The 22,710-nt window shown below is 48.2% G+C and overlaps 2 protein-coding genes across 4 annotated transcripts in view; one reads left to right on the forward strand and one right to left on the reverse strand.

The window, feature by feature from the left end:
* Positions 1–22,710, reverse strand: part of LOC125628643 (uncharacterized) — a 96,597-nt gene that overhangs the window by 37,051 nt on the left and 36,836 nt on the right. The gene's annotated exons all lie outside the window — the stretch shown is intronic.
* LOC142068268 (uncharacterized) lies at positions 1,131–21,398 on the forward strand. 3 transcript variants are annotated; one of them, XM_075123957.1, is made up of 6 exons: positions 1,131–1,331; positions 8,941–9,023; positions 10,038–10,164; positions 15,708–15,821; positions 16,189–17,623; positions 19,088–21,398. In XM_075123957.1, exons 2-6 carry the CDS (start codon positions 8,952–8,954, stop codon positions 19,116–19,118), a joined length of 1,779 nt encoding a protein of 592 aa, XP_074980058.1. In that variant the 5' UTR covers positions 1,131–1,331; positions 8,941–8,951; the 3' UTR covers positions 19,119–21,398. The 3 variants fall into 3 exon arrangements, with proteins under 3 accessions (XP_074980058.1, XP_074980061.1, XP_074980060.1); XM_075123960.1 differs by having other exon boundaries at positions 16,228–17,623; XM_075123959.1 differs by having other exon boundaries at positions 1,169–1,213.

Consider the following 22,710-nt stretch of genomic DNA (forward strand, 5'->3'; position numbering starts at 1 on the left):
ATTGTGTCCAGTTCTGGGCGCCACATTTCAGGAAAGAGGTGGGACAACTTGGAGGAAGTCCAGAGAAGAGCAACAAAAAATGATGAAAGGTCTAGAAAACATGAGCTATCAGGGAAGATTGAAAACAAAAACAAAAACTGGGTTTGTTTAGTCGAGAGAAGAGAAGGCCGAGAGGGGACATGATCACAGTTTTCAAGGACATAAAAGGTTGTTACAAGGAGGAGGGAGAAGAATTATTCTTCTGAACCTCTGAGGACAGGACAAGAAGCAATGGGCTTAAATTGCAACAAGGGAGGTTTAGGCTGGACATTAGGAAAAACTTCCTCCCTGTCAGAGTGGATAAGCCCTGGAATGAATTGCCCAGGGAGGCTGTGGAAGCTGCATCGTTGGGGATTTTTCAGAGCAGGTGGGAAAAAACACCCGTCAGGGACGGTCTAGAGAATACTTAGTCCTGCCATGAGTGCAGGGGATGGGAACCGGTGACCTCGCCGGGTCCCTTCCAGTCCTACCATGCTAGGGAATTACGTGCACCCCTATTAGTCGGCCTCTTGCCCAGAATTCCTTTGGGGCTGCATCCCCCCCTCCCCGCTTTTAATTCTTTTGGGTACGGTGGCTGAGGGGGGGCAGCAGAGCGGGAGGCTTGACACCCCTCAAGCCCATCTGGCGGGGACGACGAGCTGGGCTGCTGGGGCACCGCTGCGCTGCCGGGCTGGTGCGGCGGGAGCCTTCCTAGGGCGACCAGATGTTCCGATTTTATAGGGACAGTCCCGATTTCGGGGTCTTTTTCTTATATAGGCTCCTGTTACGGACACAGGCGGACACACGCCCTCGTGTCCTGATTCTTCGCTGTCTGGTGAGCCTGAGCCTCTCCCAGAGCCCGAGCAGAGTTTCGAGGGGCTCGCCGGGAAGCAGAGGCGGGTTCAATAAGAGATGTGACCGGGTCCCCCAAGTCTCTCTTGGCAGGGGCAGCTCCCAGTGTGGGGGTGTGTGTGTGTGTGGGGGGGGGGACACACACAATCCTACATGCGCAGAGGCGGATCCCAGAGAAACTACATTTCCCACCACACCTGGGGCTTTCCAGGAGCTCCCCCCCCGGGTTGCAGGCTCAGCCCAGCTGGGAGGGGCCGAGAGCCCGGGGGGGGGGGGGGGGTGGCCGGGAGAACAAAGGAGGAAGGACCGTGTCCGTGGAAATGCCCCGCTGCAGCCCGCGGCTGTGAGTCTGTGCCGGGGGGGGGACGGGACGGACCTTCCTTAACCCCCCCCGGACCCCGCTCCCGCTGGAGCCGCCCTGGGGCCGCCCCGGGCTCCGCCCGCCCCGCTGCAGCCTCCAGGTACCGGAGCGAGCCCCGGGGCGCGGGGGGGGGGGGCGGTGACTCTGCCCCCGTGTCTGGTGGGGGGGGGTTGCTCCCGGGGGGGGGGCTCAGAGCTGCTGTCCCAGCAGGAGCCCAACGCCCCCCAGCCCGGCCAGGCTCTGCCCCCGAGGGAGGGGGACCAGCCCCCACTGGGGTTCCCCCCCCCCATTTTTACCTGGGGTGATTTTGTCCTTGTTTGGGTGGGAATCGTCCCCCCGAGTGATTTCCGAAACGGGACGAGGGTTAATGGGCAGAGCCCGGGGACACAGGGACCTGGGGGGGGACACTCTCTGCAATGGGGCCTGGAAAGGCCCAGGAAGGGGAGGGTGGAGCAAGCGCCCCCCCTGGAGAGGGCCCAGCTGAGGTTTCCCAGTCCCAGCTACTCCCCCCCCCCCCCCCCCCCCGCCCCACGCCTGCTAGTCCCATTCCCAGACCCCCCTGCCAGCCCTGCCCCAGGGCGAGAAGAATCTGTTCTGGATTGAATATCACTGTTTAATCCCCTCACTTTCCCCCTCTTCTCTCTTGAGCTGAGGAATGGGGACATAAAATATCCCCTGGTATTGGCAAATACTTAGTTTGTGCCCCGTTTTTCTCCTCAGTTCTGAAATACGGATATCAAATTCTTGAAAAAAAAAAAAAATCTTCCTACTTTTCTCTCCAGGTGTCTGATTTAGTATCCCTGGAGATTTTCCCCATCTAATTATCTGAGAACATCAACCCTTCTCAGGAGTTTGCTATAAAACCCTTGAAAATTTTCCTCCTTTTGCTCTAGCTATCAAAAGCTTGACCTGAAATCCATTCAAAATTTTACCTCTTTCCCTTGTGCCCACTATTGCTAGAAAATCCCCTCAAACTTCCCCCCCCACTTTCCTCTAGCTTGTGATAGGATGCTAAAATTCCCCATATTTGCAGCCTTTCCTTTTTCTTACTAAACACAGATCTCAAAAATTGGAGGTTACCATTTCCCGTATTATCCATATCGGCTTTTTTTTAAAAAATCCTCACGTGTTCAGAGGTGCTCCTCATGGGTTTCAATCACAGCCTCGTCTACCTTTTTGGAGGGAACCTGTTGCCCGAGTCTCTCCATCTCAAAGGTTGCAGGGTTACCTCTGCTCCCAGCCCTCCCCAATCTGATGCCTGGAATTCCACCCCCTCCCCCAGATCAGGCCCTTTATCTCCCCCCATCCCTCCCTGTACAAACCCGGACAGAGACCTGGGCCCCTGATGTTCTGGGGATGGCACAGACCGCAACAGAGGTCAGGCCCCCCCGTTGTGGAAGGCTCTGCACAGATCCTGACCAAGAGCTGGGTCCCCATTGTGAGAAATGTGGCACAAACTGTGACTGAGGTCAGGGCTCCTATTCTACTAAATGTGGCTCTGACCTGGACCAAGCTGAGGGCCCCCAGCGTGCCAGGAGCTGCACAGACCTTGGCCAAGTTCGGGGCACTCCTTCTGTCTGGTGCTGCGGAGTCCAAGATCAGGGTCTCGTTGTCACATGCTGCAGAGACCCCAGAGGGCATCACAGACCCTCTTTCGATGTTCCCTCTCATTCCCCCCACCCCATGCATATGTGGAATGAATTTTGTTCTGTGCCTCAATCTGGAGGTGATGTGTGGTGGGGTGGGGCCGAGGGGTTCAGAGTGTGGGAGGGGACGAAGGGCCAGAGTAGAGGGTTGGGATGTGGGCTCTGGCTGGGGGTGCAGACTCCCCCACTCCCTGCACCAGCATCCGGGTTGGGGGTAGGTGCCTCTCCCCACTGTGGGGGCTCTGGGGCTGGGGGAGAGCGTCTCTCTCTTCCCCCCCCCCCCCCACCGCTGCAGCAGCTATGGGACTGGGGAGAGGCACCTGTCCCTGGCTGGAGCAGCTATGGGGCTGGGGAGAGGGGTGAACTTCCAGCAAGCATGATTCCAGTTTCCTTCCTTAGTGTCCCCCTTCCCAGCTCTGACACCAGAGCCTTACACCTGTGTCCCTGTTCCCCATTTCCCCCCCTTAACCAAACATGATTCCAATTTCCCCACCCCCACTTCTCCCACCCACACCCCCACTTCCTGATTGACTGCAGACTATATAGTAAAACTTGAGTTCTGCTTAGCTATACCTTAATCAGTCATTTTACTGACATTTAACCAACCAATCCTAACATATCATAACATGATTTAACCAATTATATCCCACCACCTTAGTTTACACTCAGCAAAATTAATTATACAGCAGACAGAAGCAATCACAGAACCAGACAGAGATTATACAGAAACAATAGCAAAGTGGGAACTATAGTGACAAAACAATACAGAAGTGAGGATTTCACATCCCAGCTATGGATAAGTGAGTTCTTGCCAGACAGGATGCTCTCAAACTAAGTTTCCTTTTACATCTTCTAGGCACTTCCCTTTCTCTGGAGGCGATAGGATACAATCCTGTCCTGATAATGCCTAACAGCCCAATAGCACCTTCTTTCAATGTGACTTGTTTGGAAAGTGAGGAGGTGACCGGTCGCTTCCCATCTTATGGCTGCCTCTGTTGCTTAGCCAAAGGCCTTAGTCCAAGAACAGGGCCTCCGACTGTCTCAGTAAGAGAAGGCCCTTACACCAGCAGACAGTGATGTATTCTTATCACTTGGCTAGTTAGAGGTATAAAAAGAATCAATCTAAATTCTTAGAGTATAGGCCTTTACAGACAGGCCTGAATATCTATATCCTAACATTAGGGCTCGTCAGATGTGTGCTCTCTAGGGAGCATGTCACCGGCCAGGGCTTGCAGTCTTTCAGAAGTGGGGTGCTGGATTGTATTTACTGATCTCAAAAGGAGAAGACTGCTGTCAGACAAAATCCAAAGAAATCTTGCAAACAATTATGCAAATAGACTCTAATGTTATTAAAACATGGTGTTACTATTCAGTCGCTTAAAAGTATGTAATTACAATTATGAGATAAGCATGCGAGATATGAACTGGCGTCTAATTTCCATCTCTTAATGCCTGATATTTTTACACTCACACCCACCATCTGTTTTGGGTTTTTTTTGAAATTTGATGCACAGCACCAGTCAAGTTAATTAATGAATGCATGTCAATTACTGCCTGCTTTCTGTTGCAAAAGCATCTGATTGAGCACCTAATTAAAACTGTACCACTGTACGTGGAAATGCCTCAGAGCTTCGCTATAGTGTGTTTAAATGTGAAGGAAAAGTTTCTAAATTAAATACATGGCAGGATGGTAAACGGGGAAAATACACAGAAGTGCCTCTACCGAGTCCTGTTGACTTCTTGTCCCAACCCCCTGCATAAGTTCTGGCCTCTTGGTCAACTGAGCTCCCAGTCCCACGTCAGCTGTGCCCTCTCCTAGCCTAACCCGTTTCTACTGCAGTTCTTCATCCCCCTCGTCCAGGCAGGGGGTTGGTCCTGCAGCCCTAAGGCACCTGCGTTAATCACTCTCTCACATACTGGGGCTATTTAGATTTCAAGGAACGATTTATCAGAGTTACTGACTCTGGGAGGTGGGAGAGAGGAGAGACTGAGAGGGAGTTTGCTCCCCACACTCTGTAGGGCCATGTTCAACCCTGGTAGTCTCCATGTTACCTCATCCTCCACCCTCTCCCATGTGTCTCTGCTCATGTGTGAGAGTGTCCCCTAATGCCACTGGCCTCAGCAGAGCTCCCAGACAGGAGCTACATCACGATGGGGTTACACTACTGAGAGTAAAATACATCACAGGGAGGGTGTAATTATCCTCAAAGCAAGTATTACAGTCTAGGAAGTGAAAAAATTAAAGTATTTCATTACTTAAAAGTAGGCTTGAAAGGGTTGGGTTTTTAATCAGTAAATGTCAAGTTCACTGCACATGCAAACAGATGAAAAAAATATGTATATAGGCAAAGTGACAAATGCTGCTGGAGTAAGTGGAATTTGATTGAAGGATATACAGTGTAAATATTTTGCATGTGACATTGACAATTTGTTTGAACAGCTCTAAAGATCTAGCTTCTTTGAATCTCAGCATTTAATCAAATCAGTTATTGTCTGGCCACCCCGATAACTTCCCACAGTGCTGAACACTGAAATGGAAGAAAGGGTTTAAAATATATACACTGATATCAGTTAAAATTATTAATAAAAAATGGACAAAATGGATTCAGCAAAGCCAGCCAAACAGCAATTGCAGTATGCTAGGGGATGGAAATTCACAGCTAAGGAACCCAACCTTAATTCTGCCTTGTAGTGACACCAGGTAATCGCCATAGGGCTACGAATAAGGCATTTTACTGTATAAAGCCCCAGATTAGATTATACCAATTTGTAAAGACATACAAGATTTTTTCCTCAGGGTATCACCTTCACTGGGTTGTTTCTTTTATTGGTAATTCATGGATATTAAGGTCAGAAGGGACTATTATGATCATCTAGTCTGACCTCCTGCACAACGCAGGCCACAGAATCCCACCCACCCACTCCTGCGATAAACCTCACCTATGTCTGAGCTATTGAAGTCCTCAAATCAGGGTTTAAAGACTTCAAGGTGCAGAGAATCCTCCAGAATTCACAGAAGTCAATAGATAAATAATGTTCTATCAGTTTTGAAGTGGCCATTTCAGATTTCTGTAATTATATATATAGTTATATAATTATATAGATTCTGTCTATAATTTTGCATGAGGGGCCAGGTCCTTTGAGCGACGGGACCTTGGTTTCATTTTAACTTGTGCATGCTCAGCAGCTTCTGGATTTTGGTTCAAAGTATTAACATGTTTCCCTGGCCTGTTCTTACAGGTACTGCTATAGAAAGTAGGGAGGGGCAGGAACTCACTGCAGGATCAGGAGCTGAGTCCCTTAGGTATTTATAGCTCATCAGAAGGAGGACGGGGATTGGTGGGTGTCTAGGGATTTAACACAAATATCATTGTTAATGAATTTTCATCTTCTAATGCCCATAACCCACTAATTATCCCTGGCTGCCCCCGGGAGTCTGGGGAGGGAGTACTAGTAAACTCCTTTGGCCACTGTGGAAACTAAGGGACAAGGATCCTTCACATCCCAGGGTGGGGAAGGACCCTCAGGGGCTGGCTGCAGTCTCCCCTTGCTGCTGTGAGGGGAATGGGGTGATACACCCATGGGCAGATGGGAAATTAATTTCTTCCAGGGGGTTGAAAATGTTTGGTTTAGAGTCCTGCGCTCGGTCTTCCCGTTTGTCTCCTTCTGCCACTTTCAGATCTCTTAGAGACAAGGTGGGTCAGGGAATTTCTTTTAGGACCAATTGGAAAAAAGTTACCTCTAATATCCTGGGACTAATCTTTCAGTCTCACTCCTTTTCCCTTTGTACCCCCTCCCAGTCACCTCCCTCTCAGCTGGGACTGCCCCATATGACGGGGCAATTAGGGTTCACTGCTGGAGGTGGATTGCGTTTCCCCCAGTACTAACGGGAGCGGATGCCTGTGTGCATCAGAGAGGAGGAGCTCTGGGACTCACACTCATAAGGGGACGATATGGGAGCGGATGTTTGTGCAACGTGTGAGCTCTTGGTAAAATGCAAGACTGAGCAGTTGCTGCTCCCCCATAGGATGATTTTATTCACTATTTCTCTTCTCTCCTCCACTGATTTTTGTCCCCTTCTCTCTAAAGCTCCAACCCTTGTTTAAAACCTCCTTAGATTTGGGGTGTTTCCCCACCCATTTTATCAGCAGGATTTGTCCTTGCCTGGGTGGGAAGTTGTTGACCCGAGTCTCTTCCCATTTGGGAAGAGAGTTAGTGGTTGCAGTTTGAGACAGCCTGGAGGCAGGGCTGCCTCTGGGACTGGGAGCAGGGTGGCTGTTCTCTGCCAGCAACAGAGTGTGGCAGGAGCAGAGGAGGAGCATGTGTCCCCCATGGAGACTGCCCAGCCCCAGGTAGCCCAGTCCCAGCTGCTTCTACCCCCCAGCATGACTCAAATCTCTTGACCCCTCCAACTACCAACCTTCCCTTGCTGCTACTCCTTCGTGACTGGCAAAGGAGCGCTAAGCTCTATCCCCTTCTCTTGGCCTCTGAAAGTTGCCTTGCCCAGGGCTTTGCTGCCTGTGTGAATGGCAAGTAGGGTTGGGGAGCCATCACTTTGTGTATTTACTGAACATTCATCTAGTCACTGACACCTTCATTAATTCAGAGTTAAAGTTGCCCAGCAGTATGTTGGGCCCTGCCAGAATGCTGAGTTCAGCAAAACTGGGAAAAACAGAGCTAACAGGCATGCCAATGCAACCTTAACTCTGCCCCCTGGAGCTGTCAGCCACTGGGCATCCTCTGTACTCACCATATTAGGTGTAGCTGCACCGATTGGGAGAGGTGTTAGTCAGAGCAACTTGTGGAGGGTGTGATTGTGATAGGAGGAGATCTGGGTCTGAATGTCCCATGTGTGCGGTGAATGGCAAGAGGTGCATGTGTACCTTGAGCTTCCAGTCTATCTTTTCTGCACCAAGCTCTGCATGTTGCCAGCGAGAAGCAAGGGACTCTCTCCTAAAGGGGACGCTCCACCACCTACAGACTTGTGACCTTGCCGGGATGGACTCGGCCCCCACAGTCTTGGCTTCTGCTATTACGGTCACATCTGCATCAGGATCTGTCAAGGTTCCTTCCCCACTCTGAACTCTAGGGTACAGATGAAAGACCCCTAAGCTTATTCTTACCAGCTTAGGTTAGAAACTTCCCCAAGCTACAAACTTTGCCTTGTCCTTGAACCCTATGCTGCCACCACCAAGCGTGTTAAACAGGGAAAGAGCCCACTTGGAGATGTCTTCCCCCCAAATATCCCCCTAACCCTACACCCCCTTTCCTGGGGAAGGCTTGATAATAATCCTCACCAATTGGTACAGGTGAACACAGACCCAAACCCTTGGATGTTAACAATGAAAAATCAGGTTCTTAAAAGAAGAATTTTAAGAAAAAGTAAAAGAATCACCTTTGTAAAATCAGGATGGTAGATACCTTACAGGGTAATCAGATTCAAAACAGAGAATCCCTCTAGGCAAAACCTTAAATTACAAGAATATACATTCCATCCAGCAGAGCTTATTTTACCAGCCATTAAACAAAAGAAAAATCTAATGCATTTTCTAGCTAGCTTACTTACTAACTTAACTTAACAGGAGTTGGAAGACTTGCATGTCTGATCTGTTCCCAGCAAAAGCATCACACAGACAGACAGACCCTTTTGTCCCTGCCCCCGCCCCATCCCCGCTCCAGATTTGAAAGCTTCTTGTCCCCTCATTGGCACCTGACCCAAAATCCCCAATGAGGTTACCGTAGCTTCTTAACCCTTTATAGGTGAAAGGACATTGCCTCTGGCCAGGAGAGATTTTATAGCAGTGTGTACAGAAAGGTGGTTACCCTCCCCTTTATATTTATGGCAGGATCCCTGTTAATGGGAGGAGTTCACCATGTCTCAGAGTTTCACACTAGTGGGAGGGGGCTAGGCCTGTCTGGAATAAGGTCACTCTGCTTCACAGTGTGGTAGAACCTAAAATGTCCATTAGCAGGGAAAAAATCTGGGGGGCACGCAAAAAATCTGCTTATGGAATGGACAAAACCCCTGTCTGAATTCTCATGTTGCCCTTCTCGCCCTGGCAGGCTGCGGAATAATGTCCATGTTTCACTCCAGATCATCCCGTCCTCCCAGGGGGAAGGAAATGGCTGCAATGGAGCTGGCTCAGGTAAGGGATTATCAGGGAGCTGGTGGTGGTTTCTGCTTGGAGGGAGAGGAGCAGTAAATGCATAGGAGGGTGGGAGCTGCTAGAGGTGGTGGGAGGCAGGAAATATCTAGAGTGGAGAAAGGGAGGGGACAGAATGTGACAAACTTGCTGAGACTTGTGTAATCTGGGGCCTAGTTTCAATGAATAGGAGTGGAACCTCCCCTCTTTGTGGAACAGTAAATAACCCCTTGTCCAGGGCTGGGAAAACTTCCCAGACCCCCAGTGCTGGAGCCTGAACCGACGACACTTCATTACTTATTGCCCAATCTTTGTGGCAGCTGCAAACTTTATCAGTGATGATTTTATCTTCTAGGTCATTGATAAGATGATGTTAACTAGCACAGGGCCAAGAACCAGTCCCTGTAGGAAACCACTAGAATACATCAACTTGATCAGGATTCCCCATTTAGAATCGCAGTTTGAGATCTATCAGTTAGCCAGCTTTTAATCTATTTAAGGTATGCAGTGTTTATTTTGTACCATTCTAATTGTTTAATCAAAATATTGTACTGAACCAAGTCAGATGTCTTACAGAAGTCTCAGGATAGTACACCAATACTCTTAACTTTCTGTTACCTGGGGTTTTCAGAAACTCCTTAACCATGTCACTCCAGGCAGTCAGGAATAAATCAATGGGAACACAGCAATTCTCTCTGATCAAGGAGTAATGCAAGTAAGCCTGCTCCTGTCTAACACTGCATTTTATTAGATTTAAGCACATACAGACATAAGCAATAGGTTTAGAACATCCCAATTCTGGGATGGTATTGAGTAATCAACGATGGGTCAGTACTGGCCAAATGCCTCCCTGCTGGGGAGTAAAGATGACAGGAAAGACTTCTCTCCAAGGATAGCTCCAGATGACTGCTCCAAAGTACACTCTATTATCTAAGCTATTTACATGGCCCTGCTCTCCCATGAATAGTGGGGCTGTGACTGGAACAGGTACTGAGTGAGGGACTCTTGTTCTTTCAGGGGCCGGTGACTTTCGAGGAGGTGGCTGTGTATTTCACCAAGGGGGAGTGGGCTCTGCTTGACCCCACTCAGAGAGCCCTCTACAGGGACGTCATGCAGGAGAACTATGAGACGGTGGCCTTGCTGGGTAAGGAGTCCTGTCCCCTTGGTTATTGGAAGGTGTGTCATCTCTGACGAACCTGATTAGTAATTTTATACTGTTACTTATGCTACTCCTGGGGGAATTGTGCCCAAAATTAAAATTCTGCACCAAATACTAAAAATTCGGTGCACAATATTTTAAAATTTGTCAAAATTCTGCATATTTGTCAAAATAATGCAATATAATCCAGCTAGTTCCAATTATTTTGGTAATTTATTTAAACTGCAATACAATGGATGGAGAATGGGACTGGGGAGCACTGGAGGGAAAAAAAAAAAATCACCAAACCCCCTCAGTCTAATAGTAGCTACTATTGACCCTTTACTTCTAATTATTAGTCAACAAATATATGAAGCCCTATGCTCAGCGTTACATCCTAGAACATGAAGGACGATTTATACTGGCTACTGACCATCTCCAAAAGAGGAGAATAGAAAACAGTTCATGGACCACATTTTCATAGGAATTTTTTTGGTCCAAAAAATTCAGAACAGTCCTAATCACTAACACACCAAGAGCATTTATAAGGCCATACTGTCCTTTAGAATAAGGTTCCTTTGCACCACTCTGGTAATGTAAAGGAGCCTTAAAATTTTTACACCTGGTTTATACTCCTGGGGGAATTCACTAAGAACAATGGGAAGAATTCACCGAGCAGACAGGCTGCTACATTCTCCTCTGCCCGAGGCAATAGAGCCTGCCCCCACACCTACCGCTTCAGAAATACTCCAAGCCCCCCTACTCCATGCCAAGCATGCTGCAATAGTGAATTTCTCACACACACCCCCACCCCTAGGCAGTGATTTACTTCTCAGCAAAGAAATCTGGGTGTGGGAGCAGGAATTCTGTGTACACTCACCGATGCAAATTCCCCCAGAAGTAAACAAGTTTTGACAAGTTTCCTTGCCCACCCTTTTTGGCCTTATCTCCCACCCACTAGTATAATTTTTTGGACATTTGCAATTTTTGGTTCTGTCAGTCACTTTAAAATATCCTTACTGGATGCATTAAAATTACATTAATAACTAAAATATGCTGTCCGTACAATTCTGAATTAAGTTGAGTAAGGACTCATGCATGGCTTGTGTGACAGTCAGATGAGCTCCTCTTTTGATAGGATAGCGTGAAGGGAGAAGGGAGAACAGAGCCATGGGAGGGGAGGAGAAGGGGGGGAAGCAGGGATACCTGGGATACCAGGACATGGGGAGGGTGTATGCAGGGTTAGAGCTCAGAAGCAGCGGGGAGGGATGAGGTAGTGAGAGACGAGGAGGGAACACAAGAAGTTCCCAAGGTACTGGGATGTGGTACCAGCTGAGAGTAATGGGAAGAAGGAGACGGGAGTGTGGATGAAGGGCAGCTAGGAAGTGGGCTGGGTGGGTCAGTGGGAGGGAGGGTGGAGAGGTTTGGGGGATGTAGAGCTGTGGGGGATCCCAGACCTTTAACCCCAAATCCCTGCCCAACCCTTGTATAACTTGCCCTTGTAGGTGGCTACTCAAAGTTAATTCTGCAGTTGAAATTTTGGTGCAACTTACACAGAAAATTTAATATAAACAGCTATAATTGATGTAATAAGCAAGGATCAATACACATAACTATTAGAATAAGGTAAGTGTAGTAAAAAGGGTCCTGCATTGTTCATACTTGTCTTACATTGTGTATACTTACAGTGTATGGACGCTATTGTAAACAAAGATCAAAGGGCAGGTGAGCCCAACAGAAGGGAGGTGCTGATTCAGTTTACACTGTCCCAGGGACCCAATAAACCTGCAAAAATGGTAACTGGGTGAGGTATTTTATCCCCTTCCTTATGATAATAGTATGGATATATACTATGTGTCCTCCTTTACCCAGATGACAAGAATGTCCGTAGCTGCCTCTGCCCATATGTGGCCTCTGGAAAGTCCATAATTAAGCATCAAGCATTAACACTCATGATTTACACCACTTATTTATTAATAATTCCAATATAGCAATGCAGTCCAACTGCCAAGATACTGCATAGCAACCTAATTGCTAAAGCCCACCCCAAACTTCCTTCTTTCAGAATCCTGTGGTGTATTGCACTTATTTTGTGGTAACTCGTTAGTCTCTCAAAATGAGGGTGTAAAATCTGACCTGGGATTCTCTCCATAAACCCATTCAGCTAAATCCCAGATTTTAGCATAACTCCTCCCACAAAGCCGCAGCCTAATAGAATAGGCCCTTAACTGTAGCAAACTGAATAACCCATTTATGTTCACATCCTTGTCCTCCACCCATGTTGTAAGCTAATAAACCATTCTCTGATTAGGTCATTTTACCTCTAGCTAGCATAACATTGCCCACAAAACTGGGTCATAGGTCATTAAATCAGGTCAGGGTCAATGGGAGTATGCTTGGGGAGAGTCTTGTTCTCCCCATCTGCAGCAGCCACCACAAGCTGTCTGCCCTCCAGGCTCCTTGCATCTTTGAGCCTGTCTCGCTCAAGGTCACATGGCCCAGTTCCTGTTTCTGACATTCTCCTTTTCTGGAAGAATTACAGACTGTTGCTTCTGAATTTTAGTGTTTCATTCCCCAGCCTTCTCCACGCACTGGTGGAGTTTAATTCTTCCTCCCCTTACACCTGAGTCACTAGATTTCCTAATTCCCCCAAATATGCTTTTGTGATGTCACAGTTCCAGGGTAATGTAATGGGGCCAGCACCCGCTTCTCACAAGCACCCGCTCTAGCTTGGTGTGTCCAGTCTTTAAACCAGTCTCAGACCTGCCATCAAGCCATACCCCTAGGACTTCTTCCCTGGGGGCAATGGTTTTGCTCTCTTAGTCTCTTTTGGCTTAAGTCTTCAGGTGGGCCTCCTGACAGTTCAGTTCCTTTCTGGGGCTTTATTGATGACCAGTTGTAGGCCCTTCCCCAGTGGCCTATCGGGAGGGTCCCAGCCTTCACCAACGTCTTACCCTTAGCTCAGGATTCTTCTAAGCTCAGACCCAGTGGCCGGCCGGCCGGCCTCTCCTAGCTCTGGACCATCCCTCGGGCTGTAGCTCCATCAGACAGCCACACTCCTCCAGGGAACTGCAGTGTCTCTGGAGCTGTAGCTCCTTTATATGGGGCCCTCCTGGGCCCTGATTGGCTGCGTCCCCTGCAGCCACTCTAGCCGGCTTGGAGGACCATTCCGTTGCTCCTGGGATGAGCGTGTCAGTCCACGCCATCACAGGTAGCTGAGCCTTTGACCTGCCCCCATGGTCGGCTCAAGCAATGCCCTCTCCGGTATCAGGCCTCCAGCCAGCCCCTCTCTAAGGGCAGGGACCCACATGCCTCTCCTTCTTGACCAGGGTTTGAGGATTGCAGCTTGTCCTCCACGGTGTTCGCTGCACTAACCTCCAGTTCCTGTGCTTTGCTTTCTCTCCAAGGGCTGTGAGCAGCGTGTGTGTGTGTGTGTGTGATAGAGATGGGAATTTGGTAATATTTCTGTGACTCCAGTACACACCTCAGTTTCCCTCTGTGATTGGTACTGCTATGAATATAAAGAGCAGGAGACATCAGATGTTTTTTCATGTAACCGTCATGGGGTGATATTAATGGGTCATTAGGGCTCTACCGAATTCGCAGCCAATTTCTCGGTCGTAGGATTTTAAATTTCTCCGTTGCAGATACCTAAATCCGAAATTTCAAAGTGTTCTAACCGGGGGGGTCCCAACCTAAAAGGGGATTATGGAGGATGAGGTCGGGGGTGGGGTCACAAGGCTATTCTATGGGGAGGTGCGGTGTTGCCACCCTTTCTTCTGCCCTGAGGCTGCTGGTGGAGCTGCCTTCAGAGCTGGGTGGCCAGAGACCAGCGGCTGCTGGCTGGGTGTCCAGCCACAAGCAGCGGAGCAGAAGTAAGAGGGGCGTGATATGGGTGGGGTCCTCACTTTTGGAGAGGTCAGGGCCAGCCTTAAGTGGGGGGGCAACATGAACAATCACCCACGGTGCCGTGGTTGGGGGGTGGGAGTTTCCATGGTAACTTCCTCCCGTACACAGCCAGCCCAAGGCCTCTTTAAGCCCTGAGTGCTATGGGGCCTGGATCCTGGGAGGGGCAGGGCTGGAGGCACCCTGACCGCGAGTGCCTTCTACATATTGAGCTGCAACCGCTGGTCCTGGCTGGGCTGTTGAGGGATGGGTCTTCCTCTTCCCCTGCAGGGGCTGCTCCCGGGGCTGGGTCAGACCCACCTCCAAGACCCTCCCGCGGCTGCCGGAAGCTCTGCTGAAATAATGGCATTCTGTTGCCACCTTCCCTTCTGTGCTGCTGCTGGCTGCCTTCGGCGCTGGGTGGCCAGCAGAAGTCCAGTTGGAAATACTGCACGACACCCCCTACAATAGGCTTGCAACCCCCCCGCGACACACACACACACACACACAATCCCCTTTTGGTTGGGACTCCCAGTTTGAGAAACACTGGTTTCCTCTCTGAACTCTGAATAGTATAGGGTAAAAATACACAAACCCACATCAATGGAATACCCGACAGAGACAAGGGAATAATTCTCACCTGGCCATGGGAGGATCTCTGCTTGGCTGAGTGAAGCATGCATGGACTTGTTATATTTTTGGGAGCAGGAAGAACTGGGCTTGCAGATACAGAGAGCCCTACCGGAGCAAAGACAAATGGACAGGCACAGTGAAAGGAAACCAAACTGTTTTCTACAGCAGCATGGCTCAAGGGCATTGGCCAGCATGGACTGTATTGTATTCTTCACTTCTCTGTCCTAATCTAAGGACTTTCCAATGCTGTGTTTTGGTTGACTATTAAACCCCGCTATGGTTTGAAAATCTGCCCAGTGTCACAGCAGAAACTTGCTGAGGTGCATTGCCAGCAAGTCTCAACAGCAGCCAGTCCCCAGCCTCTGCCCTGTGCCCTGGGGAGGAGTCATTTCTCTCCAGGTAGAAATACAGGGAGGGGATGTGACCCTGTGTGCCCTGCCCACACATCATCTGTGCACCCAGCCTCTGCCCTGCATGCTGGGGACGAGTCAGGTGTCTCCAGGTAGAAATCAGGGGAGGGGGCGTGACCTTGTGTGCCCACCCACCCTCTAACCAACAATTCTGGTTATGAAACATGATTCCAGAAAGGAAGAGTCATTTTGGGGGGGAAATGCAGTAATAGTGGCAACTTCCAGAAAGCACTGGGGTCCGTCTCAAGATCTGTGCTGCGCTCATCCGATCTGTCCCTCTGCCTTCATGGAGTTCGCTCTGCTGGTGGGTTCTACCCCTTCCCCCATTCTGTGTCTGTCGTGTCTGTTTAGATTGTAAATTCTTCAGGGCATGGGCCATCTACTATTCTCTGTTTGTACTTTGCCTAGAACAATGGGGACCCACTGTTAGTTGGCCCTTAGGCACTAAGGTAATGAATATGATTTATAATAATAATATCTCTCCTGCTACTTTGAGCCAAGGAAGCTGGCCTTGGGATGTTACTGCTTAAAAATGAGCTGGGGTTAAAACCATGGAATGATCTTTGTGACAAGTATCCCACAAATTCCACTGACCTCCCTTGTTTTCTTTCCCTGGAGTAGGGTTTCCATTTTCCAAACCTGATGTGATCTCGCAGCTGGAACGAGGGGAAGAGCCGTGGGTCCCAGACCTTCAGGGCTCTGAGAAAGAAGTGCTCCCGAGAGCTGCCTGCGCAGGTGAGGAATTGGTGAAACCAACTCAAAAACTGTTTGGGAATGCAGGAAACATTTGGGATGCCCTACAGAGACCCTGTGAGCTCTCCAAGTTCAGGATTGTTCCCTGCAGATGTGGAATCATTGTGGCAGAGGTCACTCATGGCTTCCCAGCTATTCTGACTGACAAGTGGCAGAAGGTCCCTCCCTGATCTCACTTTCCCCTGAGTGTTCTGGTGAGATGCAGACCCAGAACTGATCCCTTCCTCTCTCCTTCAGTGAAGGGTTTTGGGAAAATCAGCTCCTGATAGATTTGACCTCTCCAGCTTATATTTTTGTTTGTTTCACAATTGTTTCACATTCTCTGAGATTTCCTTTCTCTCCGGCACAGGGAGTGACCTATGTCTGGATTCTCTCTGTCTCCCATCAGGTGATGGGATGGTGAGTGAGAATGAGGAGGAGACACCCCAGCAGGAAGATGCTGAGGAAGTAGAACCCCATGGGATGTTATCAGGAAGATCCAAAGGGAATGTTTCCGGGAGTTGTGCATTTCCAGAAAAATCAAAAGCCTGTGAGACTCAGCAGAGGCCAGAGGAAAACTTGAGTAGCCACTCAGCCCTTATTACATGTGAGAGAATCAACTTGGAAGAGACACGCTACGCATGCCATGAGAGTGGGAAAAGCTTTAATGTCAGCTCGGGCCTATTCACACATCAGAGAATGCACAGAGACGAGAGACCTTACACGTGCTCGGAGTGCGGGAAAAGCTTTAGTCAGAGCTCCGCCCTTATCACACATTGGAGAATCCACACGGGAGAGACGCCCTACACCTGCTCGGAGTGCGGGAAAAGCTTCAATCAGAGCTCGCACCTTATCACGCACAGGAGAATCCACACAGGAGAGACGCCCTACAGATGCTCGGAGTGCGGGAAACGCTTCAGTCAGAGCTCTGCCCTGATCACACATCAGCGAATCCACACGGGAGAGACGCCCTACACCTGCTCGGAGTGCGGGAAAAGCTTCAATCGGAGCTCAGCCCTTATTAGACATCGGAGAATCCATACGGGAGAGACGCCTTACTCCTGCTCTGAGTGCGGGAAGAGCTTTGGTCATAGGTCAGCCCTTATCACACATCAGAGAACCCACACCGGAGAGACGCCTTACACATGCTCTGAGTGTGGGAAAAGCTTCAGTCAGAGTGCGAACCTTATTAGGCATCGACGAATCCACACGGGGGAGACTCCGTACACGTGCCCGGAGTGCGGGAAAAGCTTCAATCAGCGCTCAGCCCTTACCACACATCAGCGAATCCACACGGGCGAGACGCCCTACACCTGCCCTGAGTGCGGGAAACGCTTCAGTTACAGCTCAGCCCTCATCACACACCAGCGAATCCACACGGGCGAGACGCCCTACACGTGCCCTGAGTGCGGGAAACGCTTCAATCGGAGCTCGAACCTTATCACACATCAGCGAATCCACACCGGCATGCCATCCTACAGGTGCTCTGAGTGCGGGAGGCGCTTCAGCCATAGCTCAGCTCTTATTAGACACCGGAGAATCCACACCGGCGAGACGCCCTACACCTGCTCGGAGTGCGGCAAAAGCTTCAATCAGAGCTCAAACCTGAGCACACACTGGCGAATCCACACCGGAGAGACGCCTTACACGTGCCCTGAGTGCGGGAAACGCTTCAGTCACAGCTCAGCCCTGATCACACATCAGCGAATCCACACGGGAGAGACGCCCTACACCTGCTCTGAGTGCGGGAAACGCTTCAGTCAGGGCTCAGCCCTTACGAGACATCAGAAAAGCCACATGACACGGTACTATAACAAATGCCTCGACTAGGGCTGGCCAAAGGTGGTTTTTTTTTTTCATATCCCATTTGCTAGTTCCCACTTACTGATCTGTGCACCATCTTCACCATGGTCTCGCAGCTCCCCCAGATGAGTTGCCTGCTTCTGCCTTGTGCAGCTCACCCTTCTTTGGGGTCAGTCCTGTGATCTTTCCTATCAACTGCTTTCCTTTTGAGTCGTAGGAGTGTGTGTCCCTCCAGCCAGGAATGTTCATCAGCTCCAGGTGGGAGAGAGAGGTTTGATCCTAAGAAGCTACACTGAGGCAACAAAGTACCCGTGCCTCACATCCACTAGGGCTGTACATGGCGTTGGCTGCTCAAGTGAGTGATCTTGGTGTGAAAAGACAATTCTAGTGGTAGAGCAGAGGCAGCCCAGGTGCAGTGTTTGGCATTAGCTTTCCCCTTGACCTGACCTAAACTCCATCACTTTTCCTAGTCTAAACAAACCCTGAGCATCACGGTTATACAGTTCCCCCATTTCAAAGCAATTGTTAGTCATTTATTTCTCCCTTTGGGGGCAAATTGTCTCCTTCCCAGTTGCTCTGATGTTGCTTCGGGTTGCGTTGGAGAGCAGATATCTTTACTACCATTTTCCTCGTTTGAAATATATTGAACTATAACAAAGAGCAGGAACAGAGCTAGGGGAAAATGTCATTTACCCTCTGAATCAGAGCGATTTCCTGCTTCCCCCTCACCATCACTGTGCTCCCTCAGCCCAGTAGCTTTAGCTTCTGTGTCAACCACAATAGAGTTTATCCTCCCCATACGCTATCTCCCCACGTCCCATGCCACATGATGCAGTGTTCCCTGTGCTCTGTGCTAGGAACCACACTTTGAGTCTCAATCAGTCTTCTTGGGGCTGGGGATTCAAGTGTCACAGAGCTGGAGGGGAACTCTGAGTGGATCCCAAACACAGGGTATTCATTCTATCCCTGTTTCTATCTATTTGCAAAGCTGCTTCTGAACTTTTCCCTGCTGATCTGGAAGTTTTGTTTGGCTGTTTTTGACCTGTTAGGGTGATGGGAAATGTCTTGTAAATAACATGACTTAATAATAATAATAAGGTGATGTTGCATGAAGAAGATTTGAATACATCAGAGGAAAATGCAGTGCACGATTCTGTTCTTATTTTGAGTCATCAGATGTAACCTGCTCTGGAATGTGATTTTATATGAAACTGAAAGTGTCTTAATTACTCCTGGAGGAATTCTGCACCACTGTACACGTGCAGACAGAATTCCCACAGGCATATCTTACTCTCCTCAATGTTGCAGGTTTCTCTCTCTTTCCTGAATGCCATTTGGTTACATAATTGCATATTCATTCTATTTGGAAGCCTGTTACTCAGATTTGCTTGGGACTTTGAGACAAGAGACCATTTGCTAAAACAGTCATTTCTTCTTATGTTTTTTTCTTTCCCTCACCCCGCCAGGGTGCCCTGGGGGAAGCTCAAGTGCAGTTAGGTCGTCAGGAGTGAATGCTGCACTCTGTTGGACATGCTACCAAGGAGACAATAGCACTTCTAATTTCCATTCTGAAATGGTGAAGACCAGCAAATCACAAATTGTGGAAATAACTGCATGCAATCACACTGTTGTTCAGTTGGTTAAGTCAATGCTTTGTCTAAAGGGCTGGGAAGAGGATTCCCTCGTAAGTGACTTGTAACTAAGCAAAACACCCAGGCATTTGGCTCCCAAAGCAGTGGTGGCCCACACCCTGCAAGAGGCTGCTCCTGAAGATCTCTCCTTCTTAATCAGGTGAATTTTGCCTGTTATTTTGGAAATGCAATCTGTGTCTAGGTAGAAAGAGATAAAATGGATGATATTTCAGTTGAGTTCACCATGGGATATAAGGCAAATGTATAGAAAATCAAATCCATGTTGAATGTGATAGAGCTGCAGAAAGGTACCTATTTTTAATAGATACCTGACATTTGGTGTCTTACAGGGATTCTGAGCCACACCTGTATCTGTTCCCTAACTTAAATGTGTGCCATCAGATTAAAGAAAGAAATGGGCATATATGTGGGAGTTATACCTCACTATTTCAACTTTACATGCAGTGTTGATCACAGTGAGCACAGTTTTGAAGTCAAAACAGGAGTATGTCAGGGGTGTGTCATATCTGCAATCCTCTTCAACATTGCCATCGACTGGGTAATGTGATGTACAACAGAAGACATGCCAAAAGGCATTAACCTTCTCATCCCTTGAAGACCTGGACTTCGCAGATCATCTTGTTCACCTATCACATACCCAACACTGTATACAGGAAAAAACAATGTGGCTCAATGCATTCAGCCAGGAAATTGGACTGAAAATCAACCACAATAAGATGGATATCATGACCTTTAATATTGCCTCACCATCACCAGTACAGATAGAGGATCATGTTCTCCCCAATGTAGAAACATTCACATACTTGGGCAGCACCATCAGTCAGGACCATGGCGCAAGCCAGGACATCCGGAACAAAATCACGAAAGCCAGGAACACATTCAGGAGCTTAAATACAGTCTGGAAATTATCAAAATACAACACCAAAACCAAACTCCATATCTGTCAGAGCTGTGTACTTTCAACCTTACTTTATAGTGCAGAATGCAGGGGAATGAGAAAGTATGACATGTCCAAACTGTCTTCATTCCAAACAACCTGGCTCAGAAATATCCTCCATATCTTTTGTCCTTGAACAATCTCAAACCAAGATCTATTGACACAGTGCAGCCAAGAGGATCTGAGCATCATCATTCCCAGGAGGCGTTGGAGATAGATTGGCCATGTGCTTTGGAAGGAAACTGATTCCATCACCAGAATAGCAATAAGATGGACACCTGATGCAAGCAAGAATGAGGCTGCCCAAAAACAACATAGCGAAGAGCTGTGGAAGTTGAGCTGAAAAACCTGGGGCACAGCTGGGGAACTATTGAAAGACTTACCAGAAACAGAGAGGAGTGGAGGAGCTTCCTTTGGAGCCATTCCATGCCCATGGGTCCCAATCTGGCTGCCTTGTTGGACAAGAAGCACTTCCATGCTGGGCAAATGATGGTAGCCAATGAGGGAATGTATCAGATTCCAAGGTCAGACTTTGCCCGATACATGAATCCTAAGTCCAGAATCTGTGGTTTGGCCTCTTAGTTTTCTATTAAGTCTAATGCAATTGTATCATTTCTCCTCCTGCTGCTACTTCGAAAGATTAGAAAGTGTGAAAATAGAGCACAGGTGGTTTTTCATCATGATGCAGCCTTCCCACGTAGTGTGAGACCCCCTTCCACCCACACTTACGGGAGAAGACCCAGGGAGAAATGAACTCTCAGAAGTGGAAGGCTCCTAGCTTATGGTAGAATGTGACTTCACACAAAGCTCACTGGGTGGAAATGGGAATCAAGAGAAAACTGTCCTATAGGTTTATATTTTGTAATCGTTGAGTAAGTTGTTACCAGCAACAATGAAATTAAACATGAAGTTAATTAGTGTAAAGTAAGAGGCAGATTATGTGATAACCTGAATTATATTGTAACCCTCAAAGTTTCCTTCTTGTTCTCTCCCTGTCCCCTCCTACTACATTGGAAATAGTGGCTAATCCTGAAATTAAAACCTCGCTCCAAAGGAATTAGAGTGGGGGAATATGTGAGAGAAATAGCATGTACAAGAATAGAGACCCAATATAGACTGTAATTATTTATTTTTCAAATGGAATTTATTTTGATAAGCTTTAAAATAAATCTGTTGAGAGGAAAATTACTTGAGACAAGATGTATAACTTTTTACTCCATTGATATAATAGCCACAGAGTTCCCCAGGTCTCCGGTTTGAAAACAAAGATGTCCCATTGGGCAGATGTCAGAATTTAAAATGATGATGGATGCATGATGATAGCTTTTTGTGGTTGGTTGGTTGGTTTGGTTTGTTTTTTTAATTTTGTTTTTGTTCTGTTTTTGCAACCAGTTATTTTTATGGGTGCTGAGGAGGCCAGCTGTTAGAGCACAGCTGTTTATCCCTCAGGCCTGGCTCTGGAAACCTCCCCAGAACGGGTCTTGTGTTTCTTTCATGTTTGATATAGTTGGGGTTCGCATGTGCACACTTCATGCGGTTCACAACAATGGATACTTGGAGAAACCTGCTGGGTGAAGCAGGCCTTTTCCAAACTGACATTGGCCCAAAGCCTGCCTCACCTCAGCTGGATTGGGACACGTCTGTATCGAAGGAGGGATTCACACCTGATTTGCCCAGAGACCTCGGGGGAAGTGTGGTAAGGTGGGATAAGCTGGAATCGACAATTCTAAAGTTTAAAGGTAAGGGTGGAAGTTCATCACCTTTCAGCTCATTCCCTCTGAAGCATCTGGCACTGGTCACTGTCAGGCAGCACACTGGGCTAGATGGACCATTGGTCTGACACAGCATAGCCAGTCTTACATTCTTATATTATGTAAGCCACCAAAGAGAGACTAGGATCCCAGGACTGATCCCTTCTGAGGAATGAAGCATGTCGACAGGCTTTCACTAATCTCCCTGTACCTGAAAAAGCCTGCTAGCCCAAAGTGCTGGACTATCTATGTCATAATTGGTATGACTAGAGGTGGCTAGGGTAGCCCACACTGAAAATCCCACCGTTAGGGCAGGATGCAAAAGGAGAGCAGATTCTCCCAGAACTGGCCGTTAAAACTGTACTTAGATTCACCAAACAGTCACAAACTGATCCCCCACACTGGCTATCAAGAAGCTTAAAGAAAAAAAAAGAAAACCACTCCCTTTATTGCACTCCAGTTTTCTGGCTCCCAATCAGCACCTAGGTCCAGTAGAGTGAGAAGTTATTTAAAAACTCTGCTCACTATACAAAATGTTCTTCTGATTCCCAAAGGGCCAATCACATTACCAGCTCAGTACCCAAAATACCGTGCTGCTAGCCAATCCTTTAGTATCTAAAATTAAAGGTTTATTAGAAAAGGAAAAGGAGTTTTTAATTGGTCAAAGCAGTCAAATTCATACATATCACTTCAGAATCCATATATCAAGTTCTTAGCAGCATTGGTGAGTTTGCTGGCTTGTAGAGTCC

Source organism: Caretta caretta, chromosome 28 (genome assembly GCF_965140235.1).
Source record: "Caretta caretta isolate rCarCar2 chromosome 28, rCarCar1.hap1, whole genome shotgun sequence".
In the NCBI taxonomy this organism is placed as follows: Eukaryota; Metazoa; Chordata; order Testudines; family Cheloniidae; genus Caretta; species Caretta caretta.

Bases quoted from the DNA above. Each gene is read 5' to 3' on its own strand.
- LOC142068268 (XM_075123957.1), top strand. From the start codon at position 8,952: ATGTCCATGTTTCACTCCAGATCATCCCGTCCTCCCAGGGGGAAGGAA. The intron at 15,822-16,188 runs GTGAGGAATTGG...TCTCCGGCACAG, and splicing joins CCCGAGAGCTGCCTGCGCAG to GGAGTGACCTATGTCTGGAT. The intron at 17,624-19,087 runs GTACTATAACAA...TCACCCCGCCAG, and splicing joins CAGAAAAGCCACATGACACG to GGTGCCCTGGGGGAAGCTCA.